Here is an 18,539-nt window from a genome sequence, read left to right on the forward strand (position 1 = left end):
GATTGAAAATGCGAGGAAAAAAAAATTCATCGAGCCAAAGAAATATTTTCTTCATTCGAGAAATTACTTGACTCAAGTCAATCGTCATGATTTCGAAGAAACGTGTCGTTCAATTTATTCCAGTTTATTTAACGTCTTATAAAATACCTGAAATAAAATAAATTGTTGCGCGTCTTCTCATAAAATTTGCTCAGGGTAGCCGAGAGGCCCTCTCGGACATTAGCCATTTTTTAATCCTACGTCTGACCAGGGACGAAGACCCTCTCGGTGCTTCGATGACACGTTTTTCGATTTCTTTTAAGATATTCCTTTGGCAGGGACGCGAGGCTATTCGCGGTAGCGATCGCATCTCTTTCTCGACGGCTTAAATACACTCAAAGGAGATACCCACTCCGGCGTCCTGCACCTGAAAAAATGCATGGATGCTGAAGAGGCACGCGCCCGAAACTGGACGAGTACCGATACTTCGAGGTTTATCTCGTGTTTGCATCTCGGTTTCGGATTACGACCCGTCACGCCTCGTGGAGGACGTTCACCGCCGAGAAAGAGGATCTTCTCGTATCCACTCAGGAAATCTTGCATTTTAATTCTGGAAATCATCGGAAATAATTGAAAATCGTCATAACGATTATCGGAAATCAACAGAAATTATTGGAAATTATTGGAAATCATCGAAAATCATCGAAACTTTAATTGCCATCCGAGGGGATCGTTCATGAAATTTTTTCTTCGAACCGGTCGTACCGAATCCTTTCACGTCGTTTACATCGATTAGCAATGAACAAATGTTTGTTAATAATTTTATACGAGATCCCTTTCGCGGTGATTTGAAGTAACTCGACAAAATTACGAAACGATGTGTTAATGAATGCCGCCCCAATTTTCGGTAGAATCATTTCATAGGATTACGTCAAAGTCGAAAGACTAACGGATACTAGGACGTGTAAAAAACGTCAAGTAATGGGTTAATGACTAATGGATACGCGAGATAGGTTCGGGATTTATTTCCATTTCGGTTTGGAGTCTGGAGAAGGGATGGGAAAAAAAAAGTGAACTTTACAGTAGGCCTTGCTTTCTTCTCATTTCCATTTTGATGGGCCTCCAGTACCTTGCCTAGGTATTTCTAAGCGCGCGTACTTCATTTTTACCGGGGGACATGTTCACACAACTTTTCCGGAATATTGTCTTTCCGATCACGTTTTCGCATAGACTAGACCAGTACTAGTTGATCGCGGTGCTCTCGGGAACTATTCCGATCAACGGATAGGATTTTTATCCGAATATTCGCATTCGGCATAAGATAGTTTAACGTATGATTATGTCCTCGGCATGTAGAGCGGCTCGCGGCATACGCAAGATACGCGGCATACATTACGGTAAGATACTTCGAACGCTAACTCCGTTACCGCCGTTCCTCTCGTCGTTATGGTGGTCGTCGTCCTGACAGATAGAAATTGTTACATGCCTGTATGTAACTAGAGCCGCGATCGTCCCGATACCCGAGTCGTTTACGCCGATCCGATAAATTGGAACGTCCTTCGCGTTATCGCGCTCCCAGCGGCTGATAAATGCGCATTACCAATATGGCGGCGCACAAAAAGTCGAAGGAGAAAAATGCTCGATATCGCTCCCTTAAAAAGTAACCTGGCTGGCTTTCATACCATTTTATTTAATTCCATAATTGATTTACCATCGTTACCATTATCATTTTGTACCATTATTTTATCCCATAAGACTGTGCCCGAAAAATGTTAAAATCATTTTACATTAATTTATCCGAAGGAATATGTTCAATGGATTTTTGGAGGGAAATGCTGATACATGAAAGCATCTTAAATATATATGAAAGCTTTTATTATGCTTCGGGCCTTTCATTTCTATTTTGCCTTTCTTTAGGCAATTGCGATTTTATCAATTAACTGGTTTCCTCTATCTACTACAAGAAAAGACAGATATGTGTTCCGCTTAAGCCGATTTACGTGGATTTACTCCTGGGGAATCTCTTCTAAGGAGAGTATCTCTTGAGAAAGGACCATCCTCCTCTTATAAATCGAATTAGCGGTTTACCGGCCGAATCTCTCTCTCTCTCCTTTTCCGCACTTAAAAGAACTAATTGAAATGAATTACAATTAAAAAATCACGGATCCACAAGTCAGCCAGAAGCAATTTCTAGAAACCGGCACGCCGACGTCGGGACGCTTTAAGGCCGGTTCATAATTCCCCTTTCTTCCCGAGATTACGATGTTATCTAAGAACTGGTCCCGGGTATCTTTCTCCTTTTTACACCGAGTACGTGAATTAACATTACCGCGGTACTTGCACGATGACACATAGAATACCACCTCCAGGAATGGAACCTCCTCGTCAACTCGAACTCACATTTACCTGATTGTAACCTCGAGATATGAACTAAATTACGCTGGGCTCGGATGCACCGAGCTAATTAAAGAAAAGGGTTAAAACATACACGTTTACGTATCGCCCAATGTCTTTCCGGAATTGCCACGTACTCGGTACGCAGTTTTGGGTGATCATTCTCTATATTTAATAACAATTACAATTTTTTGTGTAAGTGTGCATCGATAAGAGTGCGCAGTTTGGTCCAATATCGCCTGCACGGTCAGACGAATCTCGCCCGTATGTCGAGATGACTCCGTGTTTAGAGGGTTAATTTTTTTTTTTTTTTCTATACGCGACTAACCGTTCCCGCGCAATGTCCATTTCGCCCACTAATCACCTGGCTAGATATCCGCGTCTTCTTCCTTTTTAAGTGCATACGTGTGTCGGCTATAACGCGGCCCGGTCCACCAGGGAGCGGGATCGGCATCAAATCCGAGCCCGTTAGCGTGTCACCGCGATCGCGGCGCGTCGGCGACCGAAATATATATAAAGAGGAGCCTCGTGTCTCGTGTCGGCCATTCGTGTGCGTGCGCCTACAAGGAAACCCTTCTACGCGGGCGGCGCCGTGGCGCCTCTTCCTCCGAGCCGGCTACTCTTTCGGCTACTCCACCTCGGCCGGAGTACTCCCGGCCTTTCCACGAATGTCGACCCGCCGGGGATTAGGCCACTTCGTCCAATAGCGACCGAATTCCTAATCCACCGATGGAATTCTTATCCGGTCCCTCTCGACAGGGTGGCGGGTACTCGAGGGGGTCGTTCACCGAACGGAGATAGTCGAGCCGCGTCCGAGGGTCGCGAATCACCGAGTTGTACGTATAAAAAAAATACATATATATTTTTTATACGTTATATATATGTAACGTATAAAATACGGATCCTTAAGGGGATGTGAAAGTGGCATCCGAAAGCTCAATCGTTCGTAAAACTTTTCATAGAACTGGGTGTCTCAAATAATTACATACTTTAAAACGTGAATATCGAGACCCTAAGGTAGGTCCTGAAACACGCAAAATTTAATTTTTATAAACTATTTTTAAAATACATATAAAGAAATTTACAAGTACCGAGTAAGATCGTCAAATTGTAATCAAGTTGACTACGCTAATTTAGAGGAAGAAAATTTTTAGGATGATATATATCGGTGGGAAATTGTTTACATTCAAGAAATCCAACTTTTCAATGATCGGACGAGTTTGTCTCGGTTTGCACGCAAAACGCGTAGGCGCGTTTGCGAGTCTCTGTACGCGTGGGTATGGCTCCGTACTTGTGGGTATGCCTCTGTACGCACGTATCTTTGACCCAAGTCGCTAACAAGACGAATGAGATTTCGATAATTCGATATAAAACTATCGCCGAGTAGTGGGTAATAAATTCTCACTTGTCCCCGGTCTTACGCACTTTTTTCCCTTGCCTATGTATTACGAGATGTCACGCCGCGACAATTTCTTCCCCCGGGTATTCACTTAGGGAGGAGCGTTTAATTCACTGTCAACCCAGAAAAATGAATTAATGTCCCGACCGATAGATTAGAAGTGCGTTAAAAGTAGGGTTATTAATAAAAAAAAAAAAAATCGCTTCGCATCCTGCGAAACGTTGCATCAGGACTTCGCATTTGAATAACACGAGAGGAAACGACGACTCCGACTGGATTTGCATTCCCCTGTAATATTTTCTTTCAATGTACCGAGACCCTCCGGGAATGGATGTTTACAAGCTAATAATGACTCTGTACGCGTGTACGATCGACGGAGTAATCGTATCGTATTTAACGGTGGAATAAAGTCTCGGTGACGTTGACTTTCCTAACGGAGATTTCTCATATTCACATCGGGATCGGGATAACTATGTTTTTAAATATTATTCATGAGCATTCCAAGAGTACTTGTACGTTTTCCATGACGTTAATGCGACTCCCCGTACTTGCTTACCTATCATAAACTCCAGGATAATTGGGTCATTGCGGTACTTCTCCTTTTGATAATGCTAAACGTCGATATTACCAAATGCCCGTAGAAATTAATTTCAATTTGACGGATTAAAGAATAGTCAACTATGTTTCTTAATATCATTCATGAGCATTCCGAAAGTACTCGTACATTTTCCAAGACATATACAGTTTGATACTTGCACTTTGTAGTGAAAAATATTGAAGTGGTCCCCGAGACCACGTGTCAATGTTTACAGTACTAAAGTGCTATATCTATTGTCTAAAGATAATGAATACTTGTTTTGCAGTTACCAAGCCAGGAGTCGGTAATGTTCGCGCGTACGGGATGTACCTACTCAATTTTCCAACTTTCGCCTGTATGTAAATACACATTCGCGTACATAACCTCAACATGCATGACGAGTTAGGCTCGTGCAAACGACCCCGGGGGTAACGTCGCAGGTGAATACACCCGCATTCCGAAATAATTTACTGCAATAATAAAATTTCGTTGGACCTTTTGCGCGGGAAGAAGTGTCCATGAATACTGTCAGGATTGTTATTAAATTGGTGACGCACAGATGCTTATTATGCATGATGACAATAAAAGGCCGCCAATATTTACAAGTAAGGAAAACAAGCTTATGGCGTGTCGCCTCTTTCGGAGGCGTAAAAAACATATATTTTAGCAAAGTTTACAAGCGTTTGCACGCATCGGAGGTGCCGGCTGAATTGCACAACAATACACCCGACGGCGAGCACACGTACGTACGTACGTACATGCGTAAACCTATGTACGCAAGTTGGACTCGCGTATGCCCGCATTTCCGAATAATTTATCCCCGGAATAAATTGACATTGTATTTTTCATAAACACTTTCCGCGATTCCTTGGCAAATTGTCTATCCTCGGATGTGCAGCATACGCGATGACATAAACAAAGGGATACCATTTTTTACCAATAAAGGTGTAACGCGAGCTCTTCATTTTTTTTCTTAAATATTGTTTTGCATACATCGAAGGCAATGCCATTTATATTTCTGTTGGTCGTCTACGATGATTTTAACAATACGATACAAATGAGGCTTTCGACCTCTTCCTGCGCATGCGTCATCTTGAAATCCGCCAATTGCGTAATTCCCACATAACCAAGATAATGATAAAATAATGATTTAGAAATAAAAGTGAAATTTTAGAAATCCCCGTATAAAAGATTTTTGCTGCTCTAATTATTTTTAAAGGTCCACCCTCCCGCGCACGCGCAGAAGTTCTTTGTCCTTTCTCTTTTGTTCTCTCGGGTTGTTCGCGATATGGGAGTATTATAAAATCGTATGATCGAAGGTATTGCCTGAATTTCCCTGTAATATACCCTACTTACACTTACACGCGAATGCGTGAGTCGTAAGTTGGGCTGGCGTAAACGAGCCACGCAGGTGAGTATCACCGTCGATTAAACTTTCATTACCGGATTAGAGAAACGTCGCCGTCGATCGGGAGGCGGGGAGAGTCGAATTTACATCTCGAATTACGTCCCAGTGCCACCGGGCTTAAACGAGTGGCCGGAATGCATCTTGCGCGCATGCGCGCGTGTACGCGCCCACTGGCTTGCACATGCACCCGTGCACACCATTATCTAATGGACCAGCGCCATTATGCGCGCCGATAGACTTATGCGTATTGGAATTTATATGCGACAGCGGAATGATATTTAATTTACGGTCGCAATTAAGTTACCACGGGGGTCGTTATTTATAGATATCTACGAGCGACACCTGAAGTTACGAGGCTACGGTACATCCGGACCTTACCCTGACAAAGGAGATGTCATTGAACCAAAGAAATATTTCGTTAATTCCAATAATAATTCCCTCCAACGAACCGTAATAAATTAGACGTTTATCCGAAATGATTAAATAATTATCATTCTCGGAATGGAGGAAATATTTTTTCAGGCGTCGCCACAATTCCTGAGCATTATTTTACATGTAGATCCTTACCAGGAGTAATTGGGAACGTAGAGAAGAAGTCCCTAGGCGTCGGCAATAAAATCTGGAGATCTCTAAGAAAGCGAGCGAGCCGCGAGAAAGATGAAAGACGTTAAAAAAAAGAGCCGGAGGGACGAAAGTGCGGGAGATCCATTTGGCCCGGCGCATAGGACCGACCATAAAGATCGCCCGGACTGGTTCTCAGGGCCACGGGGCGGAGAGGTGGTCCCAGAAGGTCGACTACACGCGAGTCCCTTGGTCCCGCCTACACGGGAGCACTCGTGGCCGCGCGATGGCCGCTGTCGGTGAGTCGGATTCTCCGGCGGAGCGGGCCTCGAGGGGGAGGAGACGCGTCCCCTCCTTCCCCCTCCCCTACTCCGACTGAGCGAGCCCACCCCCCACCCCGCGGTCTACGACTGGCAGCCCGCATTCCCTCCTCGCCGCGGACCGCGAACGGATCTCCGACGCGGTTATAAATTAACCCGCGGACGCCGCCGCGTGGCCGGTTACGGAGGGCGAGGGGACTCCGACCCATGGTGGACGATCCTGGACCATGGCGGACCGTCGGAACTGTCCCAGGGTTTTTACGGGAAATACCTAGAGGAAGTGTTTCGCGTAAAGAATGCGAAAAGTACATTTAAGAGCATTTTCATATATATATATATAAAGCGTAAAAATATTTATAAAACTTTTCTCCAAACTGGGTGCACCGAATCGTTGGAAACTAACACGTGATTATGGAGGTCCTGAGTAAGAACGCGATGCTCGGTGAAGTTTCATTTTTTTAACGAGACATTTCTTCTTTGGGTCCTTATTACGAGGGTTATCACGAGAGGAATCTTAACGTCACCGTATGGACGAGAAATTTTCCATGATTTCGTCTATCTGGGTAATTATGACATGCTGGAAGGAACTTGGAAATTTTTGAATATGAAACGGAACTACCGTTGGAAGGGCTGCGGCTGATATGGGTTATCACGATGGAATCTTGACGGAGACAAACCGTGGGTGGTCGAGCTGTATCGGAAATGCCGCGTCCCACGCGCGCGCATTTCACAACAATGTTAAGACAATGAAGGGTCCACGGGAACTAGGGTCCCAGGGCGAATCGGGAATCGTTAAGATTTCCCAAAGCGTTTTATGTTCGGCTGAATGTTTTCGAACCCCCGCGAGTTGTTTTATGGCGGTCCTTCGGCTTAACTCCGAAAGGCGAAGATTCATCCGAGAGAGACTAGCAAAAAACGCGAAGCCTACGCGGTGGTTCTGCATGAACCCCATAAAAAGAGACGTCCTCTAAAAGCATCCATCGATAAAAACCCATTGAAATGATCCTCCGCTTGGTAGGAGAAATATATTAACACGTTATGTCCCAGGGAAGAGGCTTTTTAGCGAGAGAGGAAAGGGAGGTCGTTCCTTTTTATACCAGACCCGTAATTCATTTTACCATTATCTTCCTTTTGTTTTTTTTTAGAACTATACTTACAAAGATATCCGTACACTATAAGGGATAGACGAGGTCCTTATGAAGTCAATGATAAAATGATGGGTACAGAATTGAAGAATCTGGAGCGAGGAGATAATTAAAAGTATGTGCCCAGTAACGCGAACTATAGCCAATTTACTCGGAACCTGGACTAATTAATTCCCATAAAATAATACATTATGCTATCTCCCGCGGTCTAAATGAAATCCAATTACTTGGTTCTTTAGGTTTAACCAGCGATACGCCGTTTTCCTGCCGTATCTGCACCGCGCAATAACCAAACGTTCCATTGCAAATTGCGCGTGAAACGCCCTTGCTTAAACACTGTAATCAGTATTTAATAAAATAATTTGTTTCCCTTAGTACGGTAACGCCATTAGCGTCTACTTATCGCGCTCTGAGCTGCTCGCATTTACATTGAATCTCAGCAATTCCCACGGTTCGTCTGCCAAGCGTGCTTCTTAACCATTTCTTATAGCACCATAAAATTCGCAACACCTGAGAATAAAAATCTGAGGCTTAAAATGGAAACTGAAGATCTTCAGGACCTAGCTCGAACAATTTAAAATTTGTTCGAGTTAGGTCCTCCATATTCGCATGGTAAAATTTGAAAGGAATCGGTACCCTCAATTCGGATAATATTTTCCCCAACAGTTTAACTTCTCAGACATATATATAGGCTGACTCTTTTATATCATCTTAATGTCGTAACGAGGCTTAAGTAGAATTAAGTTCAGGTTAGGTGCCGGAAACATTTAATTTTATCGTCCAAATGAACAAGTGTCATGTGGATGTTACACTTTTCGGCTGAGATCGCAGACCAGGATTGACCTAGGCCTTTTTCGTTACAGCAAATGACGTGGTTGTAGCTCTCGAGGAGGATGTTCCACGGGACCGGAAGCGGCGGGTACGGCGCAGGTTCCGACTACCAGCAGCAATCCCAACAACAGCAGCAACAACACGGCCAACAATTGCAGGCCCCGGTGTACGTTCCTTCGTCCAGGCCGACCATTCCTTCGGCAGCCACGGCCCAGTACCATTCCTTTCCCGGCTCGCCTTCACCCGCGTGGTAAATCATTTTTAAGTATATCATTCTTTGCCACTTCTTAAAATTATTATAAAATATCGTAAAGATCCGTCAAAGGTACAAGTTCTTGGGGGTCGAATTCGAACTCTGATGACGGATTTTATCACGTTTTTTATTTATCCATAATGTACATTTAACATAGAGGAAGGTACAGAGTTAGTCGGGAGTTCTTGGAGCTGGTCGGAAAATGCTTCTTGCAAATGAACGTTCAACCATCGCCGTTCCAGGGAGAAGACGGCTTCGTGGCAACATGGCGTCGATACTTACGCGGCCCACCACGCGCTCGCCGGTCACACGGGGAGCTCTGCTGGAGGCATGGGACCTCATACGGGGCACTCCCACCCCCATGCCGGTCACCCGCATACTGGCCACCCTCACTCGAGCCTCGCCGCGGCCGCGGCTGCGCCCTTCTATGCGCAGAACGTCGCGATGATGTCCTCTTGGCGCGCATACGACGGCGCGGGCTTCCAGCGTGCTTCACCATACGGTGCGTTATTTTATTGACATTTATATTTATATTGAAATCTTTTACCGTCCACGTTGAGAATTATACGAACTGAAACGTTCAGTATGTCATTTCGGTAAAGTAATGACGAAGAGATCGACGTTAAACTCTCGAAATCCCCGGAATGCATTATTCTAACGACTGCTTAGGACCAACGTCGCCATCTGTGACGTTTAGCTGTAACTAAATTTTTGCTCTAAGAGCGCGTCTACTTTTTCGTCCAGAAGTATTCCAGGAGCTAATCAAGATTAGCCTTCGAAGAAGGCTCTCGAGATTCTAATTCCGAGTTAAGATCCTCAGATCGCGTCCACTTGAGGCAAAAATAGAGTGTTCATTAAGCTGTATGGCCAAAAACAATTTAAAGTATAGGGTAAGGTCCGAATAGACGCCTACGTTTTTAACATATGTTTCCGATGATGTTGACTTTTTGGTACGTACATATCACCTTAATACACACAGAGCAAAAAGATAAGTCGTACCATCATGAAAATACAAGTACGTTTTCGAGGGCATTAATAATCGGTAATGGCATATTACATACAACATAAAATATACATTATATCTATCAAGAATGGATATCAAGATATATAAATATCTGCAAGAATGTTAGAAAATTCCGTATACCGTATACAAGGCTTTCAACGCGTACTTTATGAACTTGTATTACTTCCAAGGAGCAATGCAATCCGGGGCCATGTACAATTTTTGCAAGCTGTCCTCTACTGTCGATTTCTTTCCGAAAAGTCATGAAATTTTCAAGCCCGATGTGTCCCGGATGTTCCTAAATCCGAAGGAACACGGTTCGCCAATCGAGGAAATTTCGAATTCGTATTCAGATGCATATAATAGAATTTTTTCCCGAGCTCACGGGGAGAGCATGTACTTGCTCTCTCGTAATCTTTGCGCTATATTGACACGGCGAATCGGAATTACATGAAGTTGAGGCACCCACGTGCGCCCACCAATGGGCGCGGCTGTTACATTACAATATTAGAGTTTTCCCTCGAATATTCCGGGAAACTCATAATACATTCAACATGCATTTAATGCATTCAACATACAAATGTATATCACCTATCATCATAAAAAAATATCTAAAGTATATATATATTTTTTTAAGTGGAAGATAGACGATGTACAATTCCTATACCTATGGACCTAATTTAGACGATTAATTTACGTATATTCCACTTAATGGGTTGCCTGGGAGATTACTTTAAGGGGGCGTAAAAACGTAGAACCACTCGAGGGAAATGGAAAAGGGGACTGTGAGAGAGTTCCTCTCCTGGGGGATGCAAAGCAGGATCGGGTGCATCGGGTGCATCGACTGCATCGGTAGCAGCACCGGCGGCGGTAATCGGCGGGCCATGTGCGGATAAGTGATAGCGGTCTCTTTGAAAAGTGCCGAGAGTTGAACCTACGGTCAAGTGCCTCGGATCACGGCTGCCCAGAGAAGCGGCATAGTTTAAATGGATGATCTGCGTTTAAATCGAGCAAGGGCACCGATTAAGGCCCAGACCGCGATAAATGCGGCAAAAGCAAAACCGTATAGTACACCGTGGCACTGGTATTTCTTACAGGCGTACAAACTGTAATTGTTCCTATTTTTTTTATTATAATTGCACGGTGTATTTATATAGTTACGCATTCCGTTCACTGATGATTGACCAAGAGATCATTGGTTGAATTTACAGACACCGCGATGGACTTCCAATTCGGTGAGGGCAGAGAATGCGTGAATTGTGGTGCCATTTCAACTCCACTTTGGCGAAGGGATGGCACCGGCCATTATCTGTGCAATGCTTGCGGTCTTTATCACAAAATGAACGGCATGAACCGTCCTCTTATCAAGCCCTCAAAACGCCTGGTAAGTTTATCAATTGATCGGTGGGTTGTAGGAATATGTATTAACTGCATACTCCAGTCATATCCCAGTAATGCCATTACCGACATTTTATCAACTGATAATTTATGGAGGATTCTCAAAAGGGAAGACCGCGTTCGGATAAATTAACAATGGGACAGATCTCCGAATTGCAGACGGCTACACGACGGCTCGGGCTTTGCTGCACGAATTGTGGCACCAGGACCACAACACTGTGGAGGCGCAACAACGAAGGCGAGCCGGTTTGCAATGCCTGCGGCTTGTACTTCAAACTTCACGGAGTGAATAGACCGCTGACGATGAGGAAGGACGGAATTCAGACGCGGAAACGCAAGCCGAAAAAGACTCCGGAACCGAGCGCGAGGACCAACACCGGGGAACACGAAACCAACGCGTCGTCGACGTCGTCACCCCCGAATGGTTAGTTCGGATATTAGGATCGAAATTATTAATGAAGTATTGCCATTTTGACATTCCCTTAAGGGACAACTCAGACCGCGGAAGTTTAAAATTAAGAAACCCTGACCTAGTCATTGTCTTCGACGTTTAGCCTGGCGCGTCGAACTAGACAATGAATTTAATTTTTTATCAGCCTCTTGAATGAGTAATGTCAACCTTAACCAGGTCATCGAGATTGGGCTATTTTCCTGCGCTTTTAAGCCGCGACGAAAATCGATTTTCATACAGGGATGTGGAATTATCAATATTCTTTGTTATCCCGTTGATTCGCAGAGTTGAAGAACAGCCAGCAGCAGCATCAGCTGGAGGTGGCGAAGTCCTCGAATTCTTCGACCTCGACCTCGGCAGATCGATCGGTGTACCTAGGTCATACATCTTTACTGGCCAGTGGAAGTGTCCCTACCGTCAAAACGGAGCCGCGAAGCTGCGACGGAATCGTCGGCCAACCTTACGGCTCGTTTTACCAGCATCCTCATCAGCTGGGGACCCCAACGAGCGAACATCAGCAGCAGAACTACTACAGCTCCCAGGAAGCACCGTACCACCATCAGCACCACGTAACCGCGGCCGCGAAGCTTCTGGCATCGACGTAAAGACATCCCCAAAGTGTCTGGTAAGCATGATAAGGTTCTCCCGGAGGCTTGATAACGTGAAACGCCCCCTTGAAAAGAACTTTAAAAAGACCAGGGGATGTGGACCTTCTCAAAGAAGTCCACATCAAAAGGATCTTTTCCGACGATGGGCTTATCATCCGGGTACTTGGACAATGATTAACGGCAAGATCAAGGGAGCTGGAGGACTCGATGTCCCGAGCACTTAACCAACAGGGATCATGAACGCGATCTTTTGAACCTTTGGTCCGAACCTTGGGATTTGAGTATTAACTTGTCACGTACAACGGATTGCTTGCAGTGAATATCCCCGCTTAGAAGTTTAACGTAATGAGTCGTTGAATCCACTGAACCTAATTAATATACTTGGACGCCCTAACAAAAGAGTATCAAGGATAGAAGTTGTCATGAACCGTTTAACGCCAAAACGAAGACCGCAAACGAGAAAGATCTCCCGAAAGCTCGTATGAGAATGATATCATTCCCCGATACCGAGGTTTACCCTGGACGAGAAAGTGGACGGTTGATTAGGGCGATTAACGAAGCTCCCGGGGTCTTCGATTTCGCAAGAGCGGTAATTAGGAGATGCCGGTGGAGGCCGATGAGAAAGCCCCGGAAACGTGGCCGAGGAAAGCGACTTTTTGGACCCCTGGGGACCCTGAGGTCGATAAACGGACTTCCGTGATCTCGTTTCCATCCTCGATCTCTCCGAGAGGGGCGATCGGGCGAGCTTTTTGCGTTAATTACAGGAGAGAAAGAAAAAGGGACTCCGGGACGAGCCGAGTGTCGCGTTATCGGAACCCGTTCCTTACCGGCGGGACTCTAAGTGCTTACTCGATGTGTGATATCGATTTAAGTTATTTATGGCACTCTGTCTTTTCGGATGGAGCCTGGAAAAGAATATTAATGGTAATCTCCGCGAGCGGCCACGTGTGGAGCTAGGTGGTGTAAGGGCGACTCGGATTCTCGTGTCTCCACCTCTCGGAGCATCTAAATGTTCATCTTATACCCGCTGGTCAAATGTAGGGTTCTTTATGTCGCCGGAATGCAAATATTCGACAACAAAGTGAACCCTCGTCCCGTTTGGACTCGCCGACTTTGCCAAATGGATTCGAAGAAAAATGTATTGCTGGGTACGAGTGCCTTCCCCATATTCAGTGTATGATCGTTAAGGTGGAGTGAAATCGGTCGAGTCTAATAACACACTTTTTTCCTTTTTTTTCTTTTCTTTTTAAGGGTATCGCCCAGTCGATTCAAATGACACTGTTTCTTTTGTGTGCTCAATCGTTCATTCAATCGAATATCTGAATTCTGCCAGTCCTAGTCAGGAACAGGTGCGGGGATAAGTATCGAAAAGCAATTGTTCGGTACCTGTCCTCGGTACGGAGGGACGGTAATCCCGATTCGAATCGACGAGAACATTGACAATTAATCGAGATTCTCGAGTCAGCCTTAAGGTAGCTACACGCGTAACGATAAATCGCGGCGATTTGTTTGCGCCGTTAAGGGGATGCGAAAGTCGTATCCGAGTGGTCTGTCGTTCTTGTAGCTTTTCTCCAAAATGGGTGTACCGAATTGTTTCGCACTTTACAACGTGAATATGGAGGCTACAAGGAAGATCCTGATTCCTTATCGCAGATGTGCAGATACACCGCAGCGATATATCGTTACATGTCACCTTTGAGGGTACACCTCTACGTACTTAATATGACTACACACGTAATGATAAGCCATATCGATTCATATCCCGTGCAATTAATTCGAATTCCACTGTGACGCCTCTTAGTTAAATCTATGTAGATCGGTTTGCGCAGATTTATCTCAACGATTTATTGTTACATGTATAGTCACTTTATGATAGATCAATGCGAAAGGATCAATCTAAGCTGGACAGTTCCTAAAAAGCCAGGGGAAGATTAGTTATCATCTCGCGTTCACTATTTCGGTATCTACCCCAATTTAACACCAATTGCGATCGTCAACTTAAACGAGTACGTCATTGTAAATAGCGTCGAGTGCGCATTTAGCGAGCCTAGAGATATATCCGACTTGATCGAGTAGGGTCACTATTAATTTTTATGGATTTATTATTAATAAAAGGAGGACGCACGCACGCACAAGGTAACCCCACTCGTGTACTTATGCAATAAAGTTTCGTTTCGACGAAGTGAAATCCGAGTTGCTTGGATCGCTCGAGAGGCTCTTTTGTGGACTGTGTCAACATTGTTAATACAAGGAGAAACCCCGCCCTGGTCACGTTGATTTAACCCCCCATGACGACTACCCTTCCACCTCCACCTTAGGAAAATCACCTCTACCCTAGAGGTGTCAAACTGCGCAGAGTGCTCCTGGAGAACCGTCATAACTTCCGTTCAGTCGACTTCCGACTATCGGCAAAGCCTATTTCCAATTTCCTTCTTTCGAGGAACAAGATACAATTTTTTACGATTTTTCTCTCTCAAGTACATCTCTTATCACGTTACTAGTACTTGTGCGCCAAACTGGAAGATAATCGTGATTCTACTATCAGCCGTCACTTATTCGCATCAATGGGTAAGTTTGCATGGCCACGGTTTTATCAAATTTGTTTCTTGTTCTCGATCCAGTGATAATAAGGTTTGTTATCCGCGTCTTTACTTTAATTGAAAAATTGCAAGGAAATCGTATAAAAAAAATCGTATAAATCATTTTTGATTAAGAAAATCTTCATTGAGGGGCAATTGTTTTTAATGAATTATAATTTACTACAGGAAGAACACTACCCACTCCAGTGGCTTGCAAAGTATGTGGAGACCGTTCTTATGGTAAACATTATGGAGTTTACTGTTGCGATGGTTGTTCTTGTTTTTTTAAAAGATCCATCCGCCGAGGAGCACTTTATACCTGCATAGGTGTGTCCACTTTATTTCATGTAAATTAAAGTCCGATAAAGAATTATCCGTGAATTACCGCGACGAGTCTCCATAAATTTAACTAAAACTGAAGTGAACCGGAAATGTTTATTTACAGCCGGAAACGGCGCTTGTATAGTCGACAAAGCTCGAAGAAATTGGTGTCCACATTGTCGGCTTAAAAAATGCTTCACAGTGCATATGAACACAGCAGGTAAGGCATTATAAACAATTTTTTATAATATATACCAGACAAAACGAAACAAATTATTAAAAAAAAAAAAATTAACAGGTCTCGAGTACTTCAGATCCCATTGTTCGAAAGTACAATGTATACATTGAAATTAAAAAATGAGGACACTAAAGCTCTTCGGCTAATTTTTCTTCAAATATTCAAACATTATGTGTACACGCATAATTAATTAATTCTTGATTTAATGGGGGCGTGTTTAAAAGAATAATTTGTCAGGGATATAAGAGTGATAAGAAATATAATTCGGTGCACCCAGTTTGGGGAAAAGTTTGATTTGAATTTTTTCGCACGTATATATCAGACTTTCATACCACCTTAGGGCATTATGCAAATACGTGATATAATGAGGGCAAATTTGAAAAATAATTCGTCAAGATCTAGCGATATAAGAGACGGTGGCAAAATGAGGAGGAAGTCAGGTTTCAAGGCAGGTGCGCAAATCGAGCGAATCGAAAGGATGCAAACACTGGCACGCGTTGGTCACGCGACCAGGCCGACTTGTCAACGGATTTAATTGACAGCCGAGTCGTAACTGGAGCGGATGCCACTTCAAAATGCACTCTCATATATCCACCATCATAAAAGGAAACCAGTACCTCCGCGATAGCGCGCTTCGCGGTACTCTAATTAACGTAATTAAGAATATCGAGCGTCATCCATCGGGGAGAAATCCTCGAGTCATGGGACTTGGATTTACAGTCTTGCCATTTTACGATAGCTTTCTACCGTGTAAATCATTTTTGGATCCCATGCCTGATATCGTTTGCACGAGTGACCTGCATATATCGACGTGAAACTTCAGTCAGTCATTGTTATTGTTCAATAAGTTGCCTTATTACATTAATCATTTTACAGTTTATTATACATCAGGTACCGCAAGTACATAAGTTCTAGAGCTCGCTTTTACGTTACGTTTACTTTACCACCACCAGGCTGTGCCATGTACACGAGGAAGCCATTCATGACCGCCAGGGTACATAGTTTTATTTTTAAACAAATTACAAACAAATGTATCGTTAGTGCGTGTGATCGACAGTCGTACTTTCCCCAGTTTTGCATTAAGAAAATATGAATTTCCATATTTTCCCATGACGGCGGACAATCTCGGAGCGATATCGAGCTATTGACAAAAAGTTGACAGGACGGACCGACTGACATGTCAAACTTAACAACGATCAAATCACATCGAGTATGTCACCCTCGGGTCGGCTTTATGTACACATGAACTCACCCTTCCCCTTTTGGTTAAAGGAACATTCACACGGAATATCTCTAGAATATGAAAAGAATGGAAACATCGAAAGCTTGAATATTATCCGAAACATACATACATAATAAGCACTGCATTAATAATTCACCTTATAAATCAACGAACAATTTTTAATCAAACAATGAATCTTGTAAACGAAAGTACATAAGCTTGTATGCATATCGCATTAATAATTAATCATATATAATAACAACATCGACCGCAGATTATTCGCCGCCTAAACACTTAAGAAATTGCCTAGTTCCTTTTTCCATTAATCCGACATTGTTTAAATTAAATAATTTCAAGCATAAAAATTCATGATATGGTGAATGAACAACCCCTCGATTCAAAAAGCACAGACACGAACGATGGTAAAGTAAAGCATCTTGCAGCAGTCCAAGAAGAGAGAGGTCCTCGTTCCGGAAACAACACTTCCTCGACGTCTTCGTCAAAATCCACTTGGGATGCAAAAAATGACTCTTCAGGGAGTACTTCAAGTTCTGCGGCTAATCAGCCACACAAAAGGCAACGTCTTCGTACTCAAAACTACATGAAGTCGTTTCTTAAAGTGCAGGCCGACGCACATTTCCTTTACCCTCCTCTTCTATGTCCGCCGCCATTTTCTGGGATCGTTCCACCAGGTAAATCTAAAACTAGTAATAAGAAAACGCCTCAAGATGTTACTATATTCACCGTTCACAGTGCGGTATTAATTTAAGTATACCGTGTTTCAATTTCAATTGTCATTCTACCAGAGGATGCCGTCCATTACGAGATTTCCGCCCAAATCCTCCTGACGACGATCCGGGATGCTCGTCGTCATCAGGACTTTTCCATCCTGGACGTCGCCGAGCAAAACGCGATTCTTCGTAGGACTTGGTCCTCCCTCTACATCCTTCGATCTTGCACCTGGCCGATCGATATTTCCGATCTGCAAAGAAGGACCACGAAGGTCTCAGCTGCGACCTTGAAAACTGCACGCACCCTGGTGTCCCAATTGCATCTGGACCAGGTGGAGTTGTCGGTCTTGGAGACTTTCGTCCTGTGTCGACCAGGTAAACACCTCCGAGTGTATTTTTTATTTCGTTAAAACCAGAAGGAAAAATGACATCAACGGTAAACATAAGTTTATACAGGCCTTTCAAGAAATAATTGCTCAAATTTTAAGAAGATATTCTGAACGTCTGATAAAAAATTCTCGCTTAAGGTGATATCAAAGGGTTATTAATATATAGACTTAAATATTAATAATAATAATGTAATGAACCGTAGTTTACATCTCAAGCGACATTGAAAAACTCGTATATGTCATGTTTCATTTGTTTTCACGCATGTGATACAATTACGATAAAATGAACTGGATTTAATGACGCCTTTGACACATTTTCCGTTTAATTTCTGACTTGCAGAGTTAGTAGAGACAACGGAGAGCATGAAGATTCTCACGAAGGCGAGGAACTCCGCAATTGATGTTTTACTTCGACATCATCAAGACCGAAGCGACCAAGGCCACCGAATTATACAAATCATGCTTATTTTACCATCCTTAATGGTTAATTATCCTCGAGAACTCGGGCAGGAACTTTTTTCCCCCATTATTGGGGATGTCGCATTAGACCATGTGATCGCCTCCATTCATTAAGTACTAATAATTGCTTCAAAGTGCTCCTCTTAATTTATGTAATAAATAAATTATGTATGTATATATATATATAGTCTGGTTCTTTCATACCACCTTAAGTATTCCACTGGTTAGGGGAAAATAATAATTTTCCGTATTGTCGGGTATGTAAATGTTCAA

At 43.5% G+C, this 18,539-nt stretch overlaps 2 protein-coding genes across 5 annotated transcripts in view; both read left to right on the forward strand.

The window, feature by feature from the left end:
• Positions 1–14,656, forward strand: part of LOC105696516 (GATA-binding factor A) — a 45,083-nt gene extending 30,427 nt beyond the window's left edge. For 3 of the 4 annotated variants that reach the window (XM_012419049.1, XM_012419050.1, XM_012419051.1), the window contains 5 exons: positions 8,647–8,864; positions 9,110–9,369; positions 11,082–11,254; positions 11,413–11,692; positions 12,005–14,656. In XM_012419049.1, the coding sequence (XP_012274472.1) occupies positions 8,677–8,864; positions 9,110–9,369; positions 11,082–11,254; positions 11,413–11,692; positions 12,005–12,324 (1,221 nt within the window). In that variant the 5' untranslated portion in view covers positions 8,647–8,676 and the 3' untranslated portion in view covers positions 12,325–14,656. The remainder of the gene's footprint in view (positions 1–8,646; positions 8,865–9,109; positions 9,370–11,081; positions 11,255–11,412; positions 11,693–12,004) is intronic. The other variant, XM_012419052.2, reaches the window with a different exon arrangement.
• A 235-nt stretch (positions 14,657–14,891) lies between these two features.
• Positions 14,892–18,539, forward strand: LOC105696368 (nuclear receptor subfamily 2 group E member 1). Its single transcript, XM_012418787.1, has 6 exons — positions 14,892–14,895; positions 15,093–15,233; positions 15,352–15,447; positions 17,131–17,394; positions 17,458–17,793; positions 18,148–18,539. Exons 1-6 carry the CDS (start codon positions 14,892–14,894, stop codon positions 18,378–18,380), a joined length of 1,074 nt encoding a protein of 357 aa, XP_012274210.1. The 3' UTR covers positions 18,381–18,539.

The sequence above is a fragment of the Orussus abietinus genome, unplaced genomic scaffold, assembly GCF_000612105.2.
Source record: "Orussus abietinus isolate OABI.00-Male unplaced genomic scaffold, Oabi_2.0 scaffold15, whole genome shotgun sequence".
In the NCBI taxonomy this organism is placed as follows: Eukaryota; Metazoa; Arthropoda; class Insecta; order Hymenoptera; family Orussidae; genus Orussus; species Orussus abietinus.

Bases quoted from the DNA above. Each gene is read 5' to 3' on its own strand.
- LOC105696368 (XM_012418787.1), top strand. The intron at 15,234-15,351 runs GTGTGTCCACTT...GTTTATTTACAG, and splicing joins AGCACTTTATACCTGCATAG to CCGGAAACGGCGCTTGTATA. The intron at 17,395-17,457 runs GTAATAAGAAAA...TATTAATTTAAG, and splicing joins ACCAGGTAAATCTAAAACTA to TATACCGTGTTTCAATTTCA.